We start from the raw sequence: 17,000 nt of genomic DNA, 5'->3' as shown, positions 1-17,000 counted from the left end.
TTCACACAGACTATTAAAAATAGGATCACAGTGGTTTGACATAAAGTTAATTTTTTAAAAAATGTAGCTTAATTTTCTGTCCCCTTTTGTATTACACTTGTTTCATCCCATTCTGGGAAGCAATACTATCGGATCAGCTCCCCAGAAATATACAAAAAGAACAGTTTCAGGTGAAAACTGGTGTCATGTCATGTGCCCCCCCTCCCTTTTTCTTTATTTTTAATTTTACAGGCCAATCTTTGCTATCAATAACCAGTTTTCCTCAAAAATATAATTCCAATTCTTTTCCTGAGCTGACATGCCACTGAAAAAGATGCTTAATCTTCCAAATTTCTTTTGTATCTAGGCATACATTTCTACAAAGCCACTAATTAATCTTCTTCAGTGAACAGCGTGACTATCCTTCACACTATCCTTTTTCACACAGTTGACAATCCGAGCTCCACTGGTAAAAGAAACTTGCATTAATCCAGAACTTTTTGGGGTATCTGATAAACCTATAGCCCTGGACAAAACAAAACTTGTTCAATTTAAATGGAAGTACTGCTAGCTGGATATCACTTTGAATCCAAGTTCTGGAGCAAAAGACATGTTTACAATAAAAACAATTTCCCCTAGCATTATTCTAGGAGCATTGCCATGCACCAGACAGCTCCTCAAATCTGATGCTAAGAGACTAGTGCCTGCTCTTCTCTCATCTAGAATTGATCACTGCAGTGCTTTGTGCATTACCATATCTAAATATACACACTCAAACCTTTAGCTGCTTGCAATTTGGCAGCTAGTGTTTCTATCCCTACTTAAAAATTTAGAGGTTTTCTTCAGTCTAATTAAAAAAAATAGTTCAGCACAACACTGATTTTTTTTTTTTAATTTAGTTATCAGTAATGTGATGAACTGTCTGTGATTCTATTATATTACATATCTGGCTGAAATAAAAATAAAATCAAATGCACTATTTTAATCTTAAGGAACATAATCCATTGTGAACATAATTTACCCTTGACACATTCTCTTCAATTTAATTTTGTGTCATCTAGGACACAAAAATATTGACTTTCTGGAAATCATTTGGAGTAAATTGTAAGAGTTCCAGCCATACTACAGACCAAGTATTTCCAAAATATTATTTCAGTGTATGCTTCTAAAACAAAGCATTTCTAACTCTACAAAGACCGCTAAATATTCTTTAAATGTAAATGTTTTTATACTAAAGTACAGTGTATTATATTTTAGTAAGACAAAAAAAAAGTTATGGCTGAATAAATGCTTCAAGAGAGTTATGCAAACATGAAAGAACATTGCACCAGGCAGCCACCACTAATATAACCTTACTGGTCTGTATAGGATGTGGATTTTTTTCCACCAAGGCTGTAATTAGGCACACACTGTAGACAACAAAGAAGTCTGGTTGTTCACTTAAGCTCAGAACACATCTCAAACCAAAGCTGAGTCAGTTTGGGCTTTCAAGTGCAAACCTATGATTTTCTTGTTTGATTTGGCATTACTAATAACCAGAATCCAGCTGTTCCTGGTATTTTTTAATTCTGTGATACTTCACTTTGTTTCTTAGCTTCACAAAGTAGTCCTAAAAAGCTCTAAAAGGTACACATAAGATGAAGCAGTGACGGTGGCTATTATCACTGGGAAGAAGTGTGCCAGCAACTGGGCGACTACCTAAGTGGCATGCACAGACCACTAAAAAATAAGTGATCTTACAAACTAGTCAATAATAAATGTTCTTTTTCAGTAAGTAGAAAGTCAGTCTAGAAAAACATTTTTCCATATTCATTGGCTTTCTTTTCCTTTATGAATGCCTGGCTTCAACTATGAAGTGCCTAGTCTAACGGAACACCATCTATCCATAAGACAAGTCCTGTTGAAGTCAAAAGGAAGTATTGATATGGGTAATTACACAGCCGTGCAAGCAACGGGATGCTACCTTGGCCACTTGCTGAAAAATACAAATAGTCTCAAATTTCTGTAATTGGAAGCACAGAATACTATCTTTAGAAGACACTTAGAAGTTTTTGCCTAAAGTTAGATGAAGCTTAAATTATCAAAAAAATAACGTCTTCAGTTCCAGGAAGAGGTTATGTTATGTCCTAATTTCATACCTCAAAATTTCGAGCTAATAAAGCAGCATTGGCTTGAAAAAAGTTTACAATTCCACTCTCGGTTTAAGTGGGAAGTGTCATACACATAGTTACACTAAAGGCAGCAATAGGGATTAGAAAGGTGACATACTACAGTCAATGATCTAGCGTGTGAAATACATTCCTTCTTTATAATACTATTTTACACTATAACTATCTTTATCTTTACACCTATTTTCTGAAATAATCTTTTGATCAATCTGAATGCCTTATTTAAAATAGTATTTTCCTAGCGTTTAATCTAGACCTTCACAACCAAATGCCCCACCACAGTAAGTCAGGAAGTAACTTCCTTTCTGTACAAATGATGTTAAGTTTTGGTATATGAAAACAGGCAAGTGAAGATGGAAACGTACTGCTGCTTGGCAGAGTATGAAGTTAATGAGCATTTTAACAATGCAATAGCCTTCACTAGCAACGTCAGATAAAAATTTACAATACATCTAGCATGATATACATTTATTTAGAATGACATAAATGAGCCCGCAAGACATGCTACGCTGTTCCTCCTCTTACCTGTGTAGAAGGTAACTCAAAGAATTCAGATGGGATTGAGGGGAGTCCAAGGGTAAATATTTAGAAAAAATATTTGTGCATATTTGGTGTTTTAAACATGACATAAAAATAAAGTACAACTCTTTCAATTGATATCCTACCTGAAGGTCTTTCACATTTGGGAATGGAATACCTATGGTTATAACTGCACGGGCATTCTCATCACAGAAATCCAAGCCTTCACTAACTTTTCCTCTGCATACAGCTATAAGGAGTGCTCCATCTTGAACAAGCCAGAGAGGAATATACAAATCATTCCCAGTGATAAACTGAATATCAGAAGAAAGCTTCACCAACATCTTTTAAAAAGGTAAACATAGTATAGCATAACGCACCGTGTATCAGTCTGGAAAAGGTGAGTGGATATAAAACTACTTTGGTAGAGGGATGAGATTAACTCCACTTTGATCAATAATATTGTGATTTTGAATATCAACTAACAAAATAATTTTGTACCATATAATATAGTGGTACTTAATTATGCAAGAACCATACGTACCTACTACAAAATTTTAAACCTTAAATTTTGCACTCTAAAAATCATGCTATTTATTTTTTGACATACTATCATTCTTTGTTCTCTATACTAATATTTAAGTATTTTGAGAAGAAATCCAATAGTGGCTGTAATATAAGATGGTAAATCACAGTTATGCAACGTACTATAAGTTTGATAAGCAGAGAAGCCACTCTGCGCCCTGCTGGACATGTAATTGCACATCCTTACACAGCCCACTGCCTTTTGAATATCACTCATTTATCACAATAACTTATTAAGCTGAGGTTAATGTAACTGTTTACACCTTATTCTAATTGTTAAGGACTTTAAGAATCCCTTTTTTTTTTTTTAAGCTTGAAGAGTCTGTATCAACTATTTTGTATGTCTGAAGAACGTACCTTTTTCTCCTTTACATTTTATTGCATCATAGTATATTTTCAGCAGTTCATCAAAGTCACTCTTTGCCCCTCCTTGGGGCTCTGCAATGACTGTCTTAACCAGCTCCAGGTTCCTCCATAAGCCAGTGTGCATCCAGCGATCTTTTAATTTGTCCAACAGCTGAAAACAAACAGAAAAATCCAGAAGAGCTGTAATGAAAAGTCAATCACTTGTACTGTTCAAATAAAGCACACAAAGACACTTATTTTAGTGAAATTACATTATTCAGTTTTTGTATTTATCAGTACAAGTTTCCCTACCATACACTGTTCCACAGCTATGCAACACTTTGTAAACATGATGGCCACTAATTTTGCTAATTAGAAACAGTGCAGATTTTTGAGTTATCAAAGCAAAACTCTCTAAATCTATGAGAGTGGCCACTAAAGAGCATCTTCTGGTATTCCTCAAAGCAAGAGGAATGTCATTAAAAGAAGAATGGAAATTACCTGTTTTTTCTGATTACCAAGTAAGTGATCCATAAGTAAGACTGGAAGCAAATTCTAAATTAATTTGAAACAAGCCTTTATCTCTTAAATTTCCACAATATTTCAATATTTTGAAATTTAAATAGATAAGTTGGGGGAGGAGGTATTGATGTAGGATTTATCAGCAGCCTCCTCTGCTTCTTGAAGGGCCTGTCAGCTTTGTTATGTCTACCAGATCCTGAACTGTGCACATTTTACTCCAAATCAGCATACGTTCAAATCTTGCAAGCAAATAAGCTTGTTGCACATTTAGTGCAAATGTAATGAAAATACGTAATGCATTACAAAAAGCAAAGTCTAAAATTACCACAGAAACTGAAGTCAGATGAGTGGGGGTCATTTTGCAGTGAGCAGTCATCGCATGTCCTTTTCTCATCAATTTCTAGACTGAATTTTATCAAGACAGGGAGCAAAAAAAGTCACTCCTTCACCTGACATATTTGTCTGACGGTGCACAGCACTGCCCTCAAGACAAGAGCAAGGCAACCAATACATTTTAGAATGAACCGAGTAGATCTGATTCAATGGACAAAAGTAAATACTTTATTTCACTCCTTTTACTGTTCAATGATCATTAGCGTGTCACTAACTATTGTGCAGTAGCGTTACTGAGCTTCACATGTACAGAGATTTTAAATTCACAGAATCTGTAATCAGGGTTATGCTCTTAACTTGTCTGCACTTCCCTCAGCTGCCCTCACTGAAGACTCTCTCAGGATTTTGCTTCAGGCTATATAAACTGCTCCATCTGGAACCTGCACTTGCCCAAGTTCATTGCTCAAAAAGCCACAGCACCCCTTAACTCCAACCCACTCGCCTTTCTGATGCACTCCAGCCAAGTTGTCAGGATCTTGAATGGTTAGATTGTTACAAAATTAATCTGTCCCATGTCCAAATATACAGTTTAAGTGTTACTGTGAGGCAGAACCAATGGTAACTAATTGTTGTCAAATTTGAGTTTACAGGGAGAACACTTGCAAATTCGTAGGAAGCTGTTTACAAGAACCCTTGCACATTCCATGTTCTCAACATTAAAGATCTGAATTTATTCTCTGATATGAAGTATTTGGATTGGTTCCTTTTGAGGTACATGTGGTTCAGAGGGGACAAATACCATGTTATTCGTGAATTTTTACTAGCTTTGTTCAAGCCTCTATTCAGGGAATTACACTTGCTTACTACTGATGTGACACCATTCTCAAGCAAGCACAGAAAGTCTAAGTGATTAATAGTAGGAACAGTTTCCTACACATACAGATGTTACTGTAGAATAAATCATATCTTCTAAATGTGTCTGTCCTACTGTTTGTCCCCTTCTCTACCAGCTCTGTCATTTCCTGGCAGCATCCTGTCTGTAATCTCTTTTTATATAAAAGGTCATAATACTATGACTGAGCAATGACTGTCCATCTTGCCATCCACAGCCTGCCACTGTGCCTTCAGTTCTTGGATATGATACAGAGATAATTCTGGTAAAGAAAAGAATCAAACAAATTATGTCTCTAAGTACCTCCATTTGGGATCTGTTAGAGCTGCCAGTGACTGTAATATTATTAGCTTTCCAGATTTCATTCTTCCTTCTGTGAAACTAATGTGTGCCTGGGCATTCACTTAGCAATCTATGCTGAATTCACTTCTAGCACCGCCTGCTGTTTAGCATGCATGACAAAAGGAGGCCGGTAAGATAATATAGACAGGATATATTTGGGTACAACTGAATTTGACATCTACATACATAAAACTATCCATGCTTTGACTTCTAAGGGTCACTTGCCCCTGACTTTCTCCTCCTCCCATCATCTCAGCTACTGAAATCAACTGGTATTTTTCACAAACACACTCTTATGAAGTGTTCTTAGCAGCAAAATTGTTTCTTAATTTAAGAGAACCGAAGTCTGTTGATAGTCTCAGAAAGGGCAAGATTCCTTACAGAAATTACTTAATCCCTCAATTCCACTGTATTTCTCTCGTATTTGAAAGAAGTATAACTTATATTCATAGTTGGAAAGATGTCAGTAGAAAACCTTCCTCCAAATTCTTAAGAAAACATATTTTCTCTTTTGTGGGTTACCCAGCCCCTCCAGGTAAGTATCTATTAGACCATAATAGGTTCAGGTTTCTTGTTTAATTGACAGCAACCATCACAATAGAAAATCTACAATTTTTGATGGAAATGTGTGAGTTATTCATTAAAATCTTTGGCAAGAATGGAACAATTCATTTAATTCACACAAAAGCTATTACCTCTTCCATTTAATGGAGTTTGCTAGATATGGAAACTTTCTTGTACACAGGAAAGTATGCACAAACACACACAATACCCATGCTATAGACACAGACACTAAAACAACAAGAATGATGGACATGACTGAATACAAATAAATAAAATATAGAACACACACATGCCTCATAAGAGCTAGGAATCAAGTGCAGGTTTCTCATAAAAAATTATTTAACTTTGCGTTGAAAAAGTGCAAATGGGAGCAAGATATAATGCCAGGAATCACAGGAAGCAACCATTAATGCCCACAGTCAGTCACTTTTTCTACCCAAGGGAATAATAGTTTCTGCAGTGGAAGGCAGTCTGAGTATATTTTATTAAATCCCTTAAAAATGGATTCTCAAATGGTTTATTAACAAATGGTCTTCCTCCAGGACAGCAGAAAATCTTGTTAGAAAGAATCTGTCATCTTCCCATGCACTGAAGGATGTTTACTTTGATAGCTTTTTCCTTTTTTGCTTTCTGCACTTTAAAGACACCTGTAAGCTATGATCCACAGAAACTATGAGCTCAGTATTTAGATTCACCATTCGTCTTTGTCAGCATCGCCCTTTTTAGGCAGCTTTTGCGGCACTCTTGAAGCTTGGGAATGGGGGAAACTGTTTTCTCAACATCTCTTGCCATTATGTTGCACTCCCAGGAAAAATCCTCTCATCCTGTGTCCACGAAGGAAAAGCTTTGCCCCTTTCCATTTGCCGCTTCGTTTTATACAGTGCCAAAAATTGCATTAGGAGTTTCCCATGTCATGAAGCAAGACCAAAGATTTTTTTAATGTATTTTACCCTAAGGCAAGTTCATTGTAATTTCCAGCATCTTAACAAAGTTGAAAAGTTAACTTGCAGCAACCAAGTTGCCGGGGATGCACTTTTTCTGCAGTATTCATTATCTCCTGACAGTGATTTTTGAAATAGCAAATACCTGAGATGAGGGAGGGTCTAACAGAAGACACTGTAACATGATGAGTTACTTATTCTGGTTTACAGTTCCCTAGCTCTTGTCCTGCTACAAGCACTTGCTACTAAATTTCTTCACATAGAATATTCCTTAAATATTTTAGCATCGATTCATGTAATGAATGGACTGCACCTTGCCAGCAGAGTAAAAAGGCATCACAGAAATAATCCCGCCATCAAAGAGTGCTTGGGGAAGCAATGGAACACTTCAAAATATGAAAGGATGTTCAAGAGCAGTACAGGACAAAAAGGATAATGACCTAAGCAACACCTGAGAGCAGAGTAAAATAACTCTGGCTTTATTGGCTAGTTTAACAACTATTAACTATTTAATAATAACTATCAGTTACAATTGTATTGAGTATTCTTGTGCGCCTTTAAAACTATATGCTGCTTTGTTACCCATACATTTATATAACCATAACTGAACAAAAGGTATTTCAAGGTGCACAAAATTTACACAAATATCTTGTAAGCCTCTCCAAAGTCTGCCATTATACACTAAAAAACCCACTTCTCCAAACTTTGGTATTTTTTCATCTTGTTTCTATGCAATATTTTTTTTAAATGATATGAAGTTCTACTTTTCATTGTTATTCAGATATGAAGGGTAGCTGGGGGGAGAAAGGAAACTGCCATTAGGTTTTTCTTAATAAAAAAAAAAAAATCACAGTATTGGCACCACTGTTAGTGCAAAAAGTCAGAGATTCCCAAGGGACTAACATTGATCTAAAAGCCTTTTCCCATGCAGAGCTCTTCATGTGTTTGCTACAAAAAATTTTCTTTTTGAATAAGCACTGCTTCAAATCAAAGTGTGTCTCCAGTGGGCTGGAAACGTGTTTGAAGGGTCAAATAGAAGTTCTACATGCAGTCAGCACAAAACTTTAGAAATGGAAAACAGACATCTACGGCCAGCCCAGAGGCTGAGCAACAGGACTTACTCCACTAGACTCCGTTTTGGTAGAACAGAGGGCTACGCTACACTTGGGGCTAAAAGGGCAGTCACTTGCAGAAAACAGGGTTATCATCCGATCCACCAACATGTGAAAGTGACACACAAAGACATACAGTGCTGCTATAATGATGTACTCTTACACCATCTTTTAAGTATCGGTCCGCTAATGCACATTCTACATACAGACATCAAAATTCTACATTTACATGAAATGGAGTGAGGAAGAGGTGGTGTCAGTTTTAGAAGCAGCTAAAATCTCGTAATACAAAGATTTTCCCTTTAATTTCAAGGCTACGTTACATGGTAGTGTGTTTTGGTTTTTTAAAATGTAATATGGACGTATGCATCTTAAAATCATTTCCAGCTACGGTTTGTAAAACCTGAAGTGTTTCGAGGAACACCAAATGGAAAAAAATGGCCTGGGCCATTCCCTGCTGAATTTCTACAACTGATTATAGAAAGTATTTCCAAAGGGAATCTAGACTAAACCAGAACACTATAAGCATGTAGATTAGGGACTTCAAACATGGAATAAAGGGATCCCCCAAAGCTCTAGTAGATGGAGAAGAATATACTTTTACATCTACAAAACTGAAATACATCATGTTATTTTCCTAGTACACAGACTAGGGAAATTACAGATTACCCCATTGAACAGTTTCTTTTTCTACGTAACTTTGGAACTGTCTTACAAATTTATTCTTTTTTAATTTGGCAATACCAAAAACATTTTAAGAAGCTACAGATGTACCCGCATCCATCTGCGCCTCTCTCCACATACAGGATGAACAACTGTTTCAGCAACTGTAATTAGATTGAGAGAGAGACAAGAGAACCTGCAAATTGAATCGTGCTCTTCTAGTCCTTTCACAATCTTACATTGTGAAAAAGGCCATAAATTCCCCACGTATGCAAAATCAACCACAAAGTAAGGAAAATGTATCCAAAGGCAATTCCAACTGCCTAGAAATCTACCTAGGATGAGGGAACAAAACTAAAACCTACTCATTTAAATAAAACAATAAAACTTTTTCCAACACGTGGTGCTCTATTTTTAAAACTATTGCTTCTTCCACTCTCATGTGAGTCATACTTAAAACTTAGGAAAATGAAACAGGTATCCCTGCATATTTTAAACATACTTTAATAAGGTCTTATACCTTTCCAAAGTATGCAACACTCCATGTCTTACCAGCATTTCAATTTCAATAACACATTATAAAAGAGAACAAATACATCATAAAATAGACCATGGGAGATGCAAATCTGCAACTGGTGGATATTGTGATTCAGTAACCAAAAAAAGCTAAATAACTGAGACAGTACTCCAAACATCTAACAATAAAACTTAACAGTATTAAATAATTTTTGCTCTTTGCAAAATTTAATTAAGTTTTTTGTCTATCATTAAGAATGTACATGAACCAAAGCCTTTTAAAAACATACTATTTAAGACAGACCTCACCAGCAGTGTGCCTAACATTTTAGATAGCTTTTCTTTAAATTTTATACTAGATGTAAATATAATTTATACCTTCTTCAGTAACAGAAGAGATTAATTTCTGTATCTTTCCTCTATTCTTCTTCCACTGCTCTCATAAACTGTTTTGCTTCAAGACATTGAGTAACTCAGTCCTTCAGTGAGTGCTTTTATCTTATCTAAGCAACAGGAGGCGGCAGCAGAGCGGAGGAGGCAGAGGAGTGCAGATACCAAATTTATACACTGAGTTTTATCAAATGTTTTTGCTTCAATGCAGTGCTTGTATCTTGACAGAAAAATAACAGGTGTCAAAACCAAACAAGTAAGAGGCTTTTTTTTCCTCTGCATCTACTGAAACCCCTTACGTTCAGAGAGAGTGTCAAGAAGAAATGCAGTTTTCTTGTTTTACTACAAAATGTTTTCCACCATTTGGACTGTCTGCAAGAAAAAAAAAACAAACAAAACAGGTTGCTTTATATATCACAGGACAACTCAACCTGCACCTAACTCAGCTGCCTCCTCTCTTCCTTTCAGTAAAAAAATTAAAAAAAAAAAAAAAATCTATACACTCTGACAGATCCTTCTGCAAATTTAAGCTATTAGGATGGAGGACATCATATTTTCCACTAAAGTAATCCTCTGACGATCTCAAGGCACAGATGTTTTTATAATGTATCTAATTCCATAGGTATTGCATTACCTTTAATAAGCTTCCAGGATGATGCAGTTTGCTGAGTCAGCTGGTTAGCTACAGCTGTAACTTTTTGTTCAAACCACTCTCCCACTGGTCTCAAAGCTCTAGTCTGTTCAGCATGATGGTTAATTACCTGGTTGAATGTTCTACTTCTATTTTGAAAGAATGAAACTGTCTCTGTATTAGTGATAATCTCAAAACATATTCAGTCATTAAATAAATGCATTTAGTACATTGCTTAAACACTAGCGGCCTTAAATTAATGTTATTTCAAAGTAACCCTGAAGAATGTATCTGGCCAGACTCCACCCACTTTTTTCAGATCACTTACACACTGTTATTACAGGCTTATATTAACCTAGCTTCAAGAACTAAGATGTTTTGGAAAAATAGAGAATTAGCAAAAGTTATTTGGCAGTTCTCTGAACTAAAGGGGTTGCCAAGCCTCTGTACTAAATGACCCAGAATCCTATAGGTAACTGACCTCCAGGACTATTGGAACTCTTCAATTTGGGGGAAACAACAGTTAACAAAGGCCAATGTGGTGGCATGGGATCAGTAATGAATTCCATTTCCACCTTTAGTTTAAAAAACAAACAAAAAAACCCCAACAAAAAAGTCCTTTGAGGTTAAAGGCGAACACAAAGGAAAGAGCAGAAGTACACAGAGTAATGAAATGTGAATAAAAGATTGAAGGGACAAGAGATAACTGCCTGGAAGGATTCAGGTGAAAGGAAAAAGCTGAGCTTCCTTCCAAAAACAGGAGGGAAAATATTTGAGCCAACTAACCAATAAAATCTAATGTCCATTATCCAAATCTTGGATTGGAGTTCTAGAGTTGGAAATAGCACTCTAGTACTATTAAAAATAGTGCTATAAAAAGCACGATGTCCCTTAATAAGAATAAAAGGTCACATATATGAAAAGAAAGCAATGAAACTCAATAACATTTATCAATATCACCAAAAATATTACACGCTTTCAAAAGGACTGAAAAAATATGCACCTTTTAGCTATGTCACTTACCAAATTGGCAGAGCTAGTTTACATTTCATCTTTTTTCCTTCTTAATCAACCTGTACGCTTTTTAACTGTGATTTTATTCTTAATCACATTCCTCAACAAAAAAGAAAACACCTCAATTTTGCTTGACACCCAGACATTTGCACTGCACTAGGCTAGGACTATACCAGCCAAGAATAACTTAGTCCATTGAATTATTTAAGCAGTTGTTCGCACTCAATTAGATTTTCATGAAAGGTTAAGCAATAGACTGATTCACAGAAGCCTCTTCATATTTTTGCGAGATATCTAACATAATACAAGGAGGTATTTAAAATTCATTCTTCTGAATGACTAAGCTGATACAAAATACTAACGTATCTACTCACAAAAATGTATTTTAAGCTTCAAATTCCATTTTCTCCATTTCTAATTATAAAACATTTCATTTAAAGAGAACATGAAAATATCTGTGCCCAAAATATTTCATTTGTGAAGTAAAATCTACTTTCAAACTAGAATGTTTGTTTCCCACTGTTAACAGGAAACTGGAGAAAAATACCAAACATCCATATAAATACATAAGCATAGGTAATCTTTTCTTCATGTGCCAAAAACAAACTGATTTAATGCAGCATTTTAATGGAAACAGGCCACAGAAAGAACCTATTCTTATCAAGGAGAGACTACGCCTCCTTTCTACTGCACACTTCCCCAACTATTTATTATTATCATCATGGGGCTACGACCAGTAACGCAAAGAAGTGTTCTTTCGAACCAGACTTGGTTTAGAGAGTACTAACTCCAGATCAATTTCTGTCTGATTTCCTTTCCCAAAGTGTTACAGAGCCTCTGTGATGAAATGCTCCATAATGGCAAAACAGAAAATATGAAACGAAAAATTATTAAACATTTTTTCTGCCGTCATGAAAAAGGAAGCATTCTATTCTAAGAACAATAATTAAAGAATACAGGGAACATAATATGTTCAGACTTCGATTTCTTTGTTTTAAGGAATATGAAGACTAGGCAACACAGAGAGGAATTTTAACGTGGAAAGACCTTAGAAAAGTCCTGAAATAAAAGTAAACATTGTGAAGGAATGCGACCAGAACATATGCTCATCTAAGTACAACTTCCAGAGGAAAACACACGTTCTTCACTTTTTTCAGAACCTCTCCTTTTCAGCTGATGAGGAAGATTTTCTGTTGTGTATTTAACTGCTAACCCTTACCATCTGTTACAGCAAAAATCAAATCAAGTGCATAAAATAAGAGCGCATATATTTAAAGCAAAAGTAGTTAAAAGGAAAGTAATTTTAAAAACTTAAGCTTGCACAGATAGTCACGACTCCAAAATTAAAACAAAATTGCTGAAGTTGATCAGTGCTCAGCAGGTTATCATCTTCTGTAAGAAAAGTTACATTTTATTGGAAAGCCTTCAAAAGTCCAGAGATGGAATCCAGGAAGCTGCGAAGGGACCTCGACCCAAGTCACACATTTATTCTGACATTTTACATTTCTTCCAGAGTTATGAAGAAAGATCATACAGCCTTTTAATTTTCCTAACAGGTGGTCTATATCATGGAGTCTTTCCTCAACACATCTCCCAGGAGAAAGTTGCCCTCAATTGGAAATCTATATCACTACTACACGTGCTATTTCAAGAGATTTTTCACTTAGATCTCTCTTATCGTTTCTTCCCCAAAGAAAATCAGCTTGAAGAATAAAACTTTAAAATCATGTAAGTGTCTGATTTTCAAGAACTTGTGTGGAAAAAGTGTCTTTTTAAGTTTAGAAGTACTGTACTTATTTTCTCAAGGAAAATCTTAAACAAACATGAAAGAAAAAACAAACATTTAGGACCAAGACTCATATGTTGAGATACCTACATATGCTAGGAAATGCGGGGTAAAATCTGTTCTAGCCCACAGAGGCTTGGCAGACGGGGGCGGGGGGGGGGGGGAAGAAAAAAAAAAAAAAAAAATAGAGAAAAGCTACCATGCAACTCAACTACATAATTAAACTAAACCCTGAACATGGTGAAAAACTCTGTATTATGAACAAGGTTCTGATCACCATGTGCACACTCCAGCACAATAAAAGGTGAATAATTCATAATCATTTTCGAAGAAAAAGTATGCATCACTCAACTTGGGGGAAACACAGGGGATTTCACTGGTATGATTTTTCTTTAGGGACAATGACAAAGTGCCGCTCACCAGCAGGAAACTGAAGCACTGAACTGTGTTCCATGTGCCATAAATCAACACTGCAGCCTACAGGATGTCTCTCTGGTACCAACATACCATCAATTTTTCAATAACCTCCTTAAATAATGGAATATGTGAACGGCGACAACAGTAATGAAAAATGAAATGTTTTGCACACCAAAGACTCTAGAATAATACGGTTAATACATTGCTTCTACAGTTAAAGAACCTTTTTATATAAAATCTTTTTCCAAAAACCCCAGCGTTTTATCACAAAACAATCTGGATAGCCTTTGAAGTATTCAGTCTTTGAGCTCCATCACAGCTGTTTCTAAACAACCTGGTTCAAAACAGGGTTATTTTGTGGTTTTAAAATTAACCAAGACAACAGCTTTCTGTGTTACAAGAACTGCTTGTACATTCACCCCAGGCTATCATTACACTTCCACGTTCCAGTGAGAGAGCAATCCTTCACGCAAAGAAAGCTCTCCAGAAAAATTTCTTTTTAAAAGGATTGTTTAGATCCTGGCCCGGAATCAAATACAAAATTAACTGTTCATGAATGAAGTCAGCATCCTACACGGCTGTCCTCTTCTTCACCAGTCAAAAACCAAGCTCAGTCATCTTTGACCTCTTTTTTTCCCAGAATAAAGAGGAAAAAAAAAGACAGGGTTGTCTTAGTGGCACATCAGCAGTGAAGCACAGTACCATCTGGGAAAACTGATTCAAACAGACGTGCAGTGTAGTCCCAGGCACGAGGCCGACCAAGTCCACAAATGCTCACACAGTAAATGGGGGCAGGCAGATGCCTGTCATGGGGAACTGACTCCACGAGTGGGAGAGTAACAGGTTTTAGCTTTTAGTCAGCTATTAACACTAACAGAGAAAATATTTTTAAAATTATAGAAGGCATTTTACACCTGTAGTTATTAAATAAATTTAAGAAAGATTAATATTCTCTTTACTTTCTCAGAAAGGTTAGTCATTTTTCCCTTGTTATACAGCAAATCAGTGCATGTAAAACTAAGACAATTTCTCAGCAACAACCGTGTATTTTATGCATGGTGTTTAACTCTGAAGAGGTAATTACATAATGATAAATTATGATAACAGGGAACGACATCAGCTCTGATTTTTTGAGACATCTAACACCTCTCATTTGGGAAGCAGGACCACTAAACAGAAAAATCAGTACAGTTCCAGACCTAAGTCAAAGAATGAAGCAAACGTTAAAATACAGAAACCCAAAGTGATAAAGCTTTCTGCAATCGTGACAACGCAAATGATGACCCTCACCAATGTCACCAGTATTAGAAACATGCACTTCAGTCAGCAGCAATTAAGGAGGGAACAATAAACAATCTTACACAGTAAGAGGCTATTCGATGACTTTACTGAAAGAAAATTTTAAAGCAACCTGCCAAACTTAACTAAGTATATAACATTTTATAACAAACGAGAGATAAGATAGGGTTCCGTAGATAAAAGCATGAATAGTAAGAATGAATCGAGAACGGTTATCTATCCCACAAAAAGAATCTGATGCTGGGGAGGAAAACCTGAAAGCAGGATCCTTAAACACAAACTTTACCATAAATCCAGTGACCTCACCAGAACTGTGCTAAGTCACGCTAAGTAAGGAGCCGGTTTTCTGGTGTGGGGTGTTGTTTGGATTTTTTTTTTTTTTTAATTAAGTATCCTTCCTTCCCAAATGAAGACGACTTATCTGACTTTATGTAACTTGGACCATCTTTTTTCCCCCAACAGTAAATGCTTGATATACATTCACCATATATACTACACAGTTAAAAAAAAAGTAAAAGAAAAAAAAAAGCTAGTGTAAGTATTTCTTCAAAGTAGACAACTCCATCCCCTCTCCCTCCTTCCCTTCTCCCCGACAAAAAACGTAGGAAGAGGGAGGAACAACAGACCTTTCAGAGTATCTGATTCTTAAAGAATGTCTCACCTCATGATCAAAAATAGGAAGACAAAGCTGAAAACAAAGTTTCAGATGTAACACACGGCGATTTGGCTACTAACAAGCCAACTGGCTCATTTGTAAGCCATAAACCAGAAGTTTTATGTTTTGTGAAAGTTATTTGTTTCAAAACATCTTTGCAAAAAACAATCCAGTAATGCACTGTGAACTGAATCAAAATGCAATGAATATTCTTTAGAATACACCATCTCACCAATTACATTTTATCACAAAGAAGCTGGCTTACCCAATTAGCAACAAAATCTAAGGCATGATTTTGTAAGACACGACTTCATAGGCTTCCTGACTTTCTGATGAAGCAGATTTTTTCTGAAGTTAAAATAGCCCAAGCATCCCTTTCAATACACTTAATATTCAAATTCTTGTATATGCTGTTACATTGCTATTACAGAACATGCTACCTAAATATATGCTTTCAAGTGTATTTTATCTCATATATACTGGTTTTCACACATGAAGAAGTCACATCTCTACCACATCAGGCAGCGAACCTCTAAGAAATGCCAAAGGGACCAGGAACTCTGCAGGTTGCAATGGTATAGGACAACAGTAATGTCAGAGTAACCTGTGCAAGATACACCTTCCTAAAAATAATGTTGCTTATGTATATTGTTCCTTATGAATAACTACTGTTTTCCATCCTGCTTTCTCTCCCCTTCATTAAAAGCTCTTGAGAAAAAAACACATTAACTGTAATTGTTATTTACTGTTTGGCCTCTATCCTTCACAGAGTGCAAACTTCGTGACTGTGAAAACTCATTTTCAATGCAGTTACTACTTAAATGGTAGGAAAAATATGCAAGCAGAAAGTGTTAATTACAACGGAAATTGGAGCATGTGTTAACTAGATACAACAATTCAGCTTGCAGCACTTTGACAAGTCGGAGCTCAGAAGTGAGAAACAATAATAGATTTTTAGTTTATTTTCCTCATGCTGTATGCTCAGGGTATTTAAACTAACAGCGTAATAAAATATTAAACTGCACAGCTCTCCGGGTGTGAAATTCACAAGCAAAACACTCATCTACCAGTATGGCATATAATTTTTTTAGACATAATACCCAATAATCTGCCACAGACTGTCGCTACGGATTCTACTTTATATGATGTGCAGATGCTATCAGAAAGTATATCTGTTCTATGTAAAAAGCAAGTGCCACAGGGCACTTGAATAATTGCAAGTCCCTTGCTGGTCACCGTAGCAGTTCAGTAAGCCACGGAAAGTATATTTGTTCGTTCTTTGCAGCCAGTAATTCAAAAAGATAAGGTGGGACCCAAATCACACCTA

The 17,000-nt window shown here is 36.0% G+C and overlaps 1 protein-coding gene across 1 annotated transcript in view; it reads right to left on the bottom strand.

Annotated features, from left to right (window-relative positions):
* The window catches only part of BRIP1 (BRCA1 interacting protein C-terminal helicase 1), a 61,560-nt gene that overhangs the window by 17,059 nt on the left and 27,501 nt on the right, over window positions 1–17,000 (bottom strand). Inside the window, exons 14-15 of the mRNA XM_009323961.1 lie at window positions 3,609–3,768; window positions 2,813–2,934 (exon numbers count right to left, since the gene is read on the bottom strand). Coding sequence (XP_009322236.1) covers window positions 2,813–2,934; window positions 3,609–3,768 — 282 coding nt within the window. The remainder of the gene's footprint in view (window positions 1–2,812; window positions 2,935–3,608; window positions 3,769–17,000) is intronic.

The sequence above is a fragment of the Pygoscelis adeliae genome, unplaced genomic scaffold, assembly GCF_000699105.1.
Source record: "Pygoscelis adeliae isolate BGI_AS28 unplaced genomic scaffold, ASM69910v1 Scaffold290, whole genome shotgun sequence".
Lineage (NCBI taxonomy): Eukaryota > Metazoa > Chordata > Aves > Sphenisciformes > Spheniscidae > Pygoscelis > Pygoscelis adeliae.
Note: the sequence above shows the minus strand (reverse complement) of the source record. Positions and strands in the feature narration are given on the sequence as shown.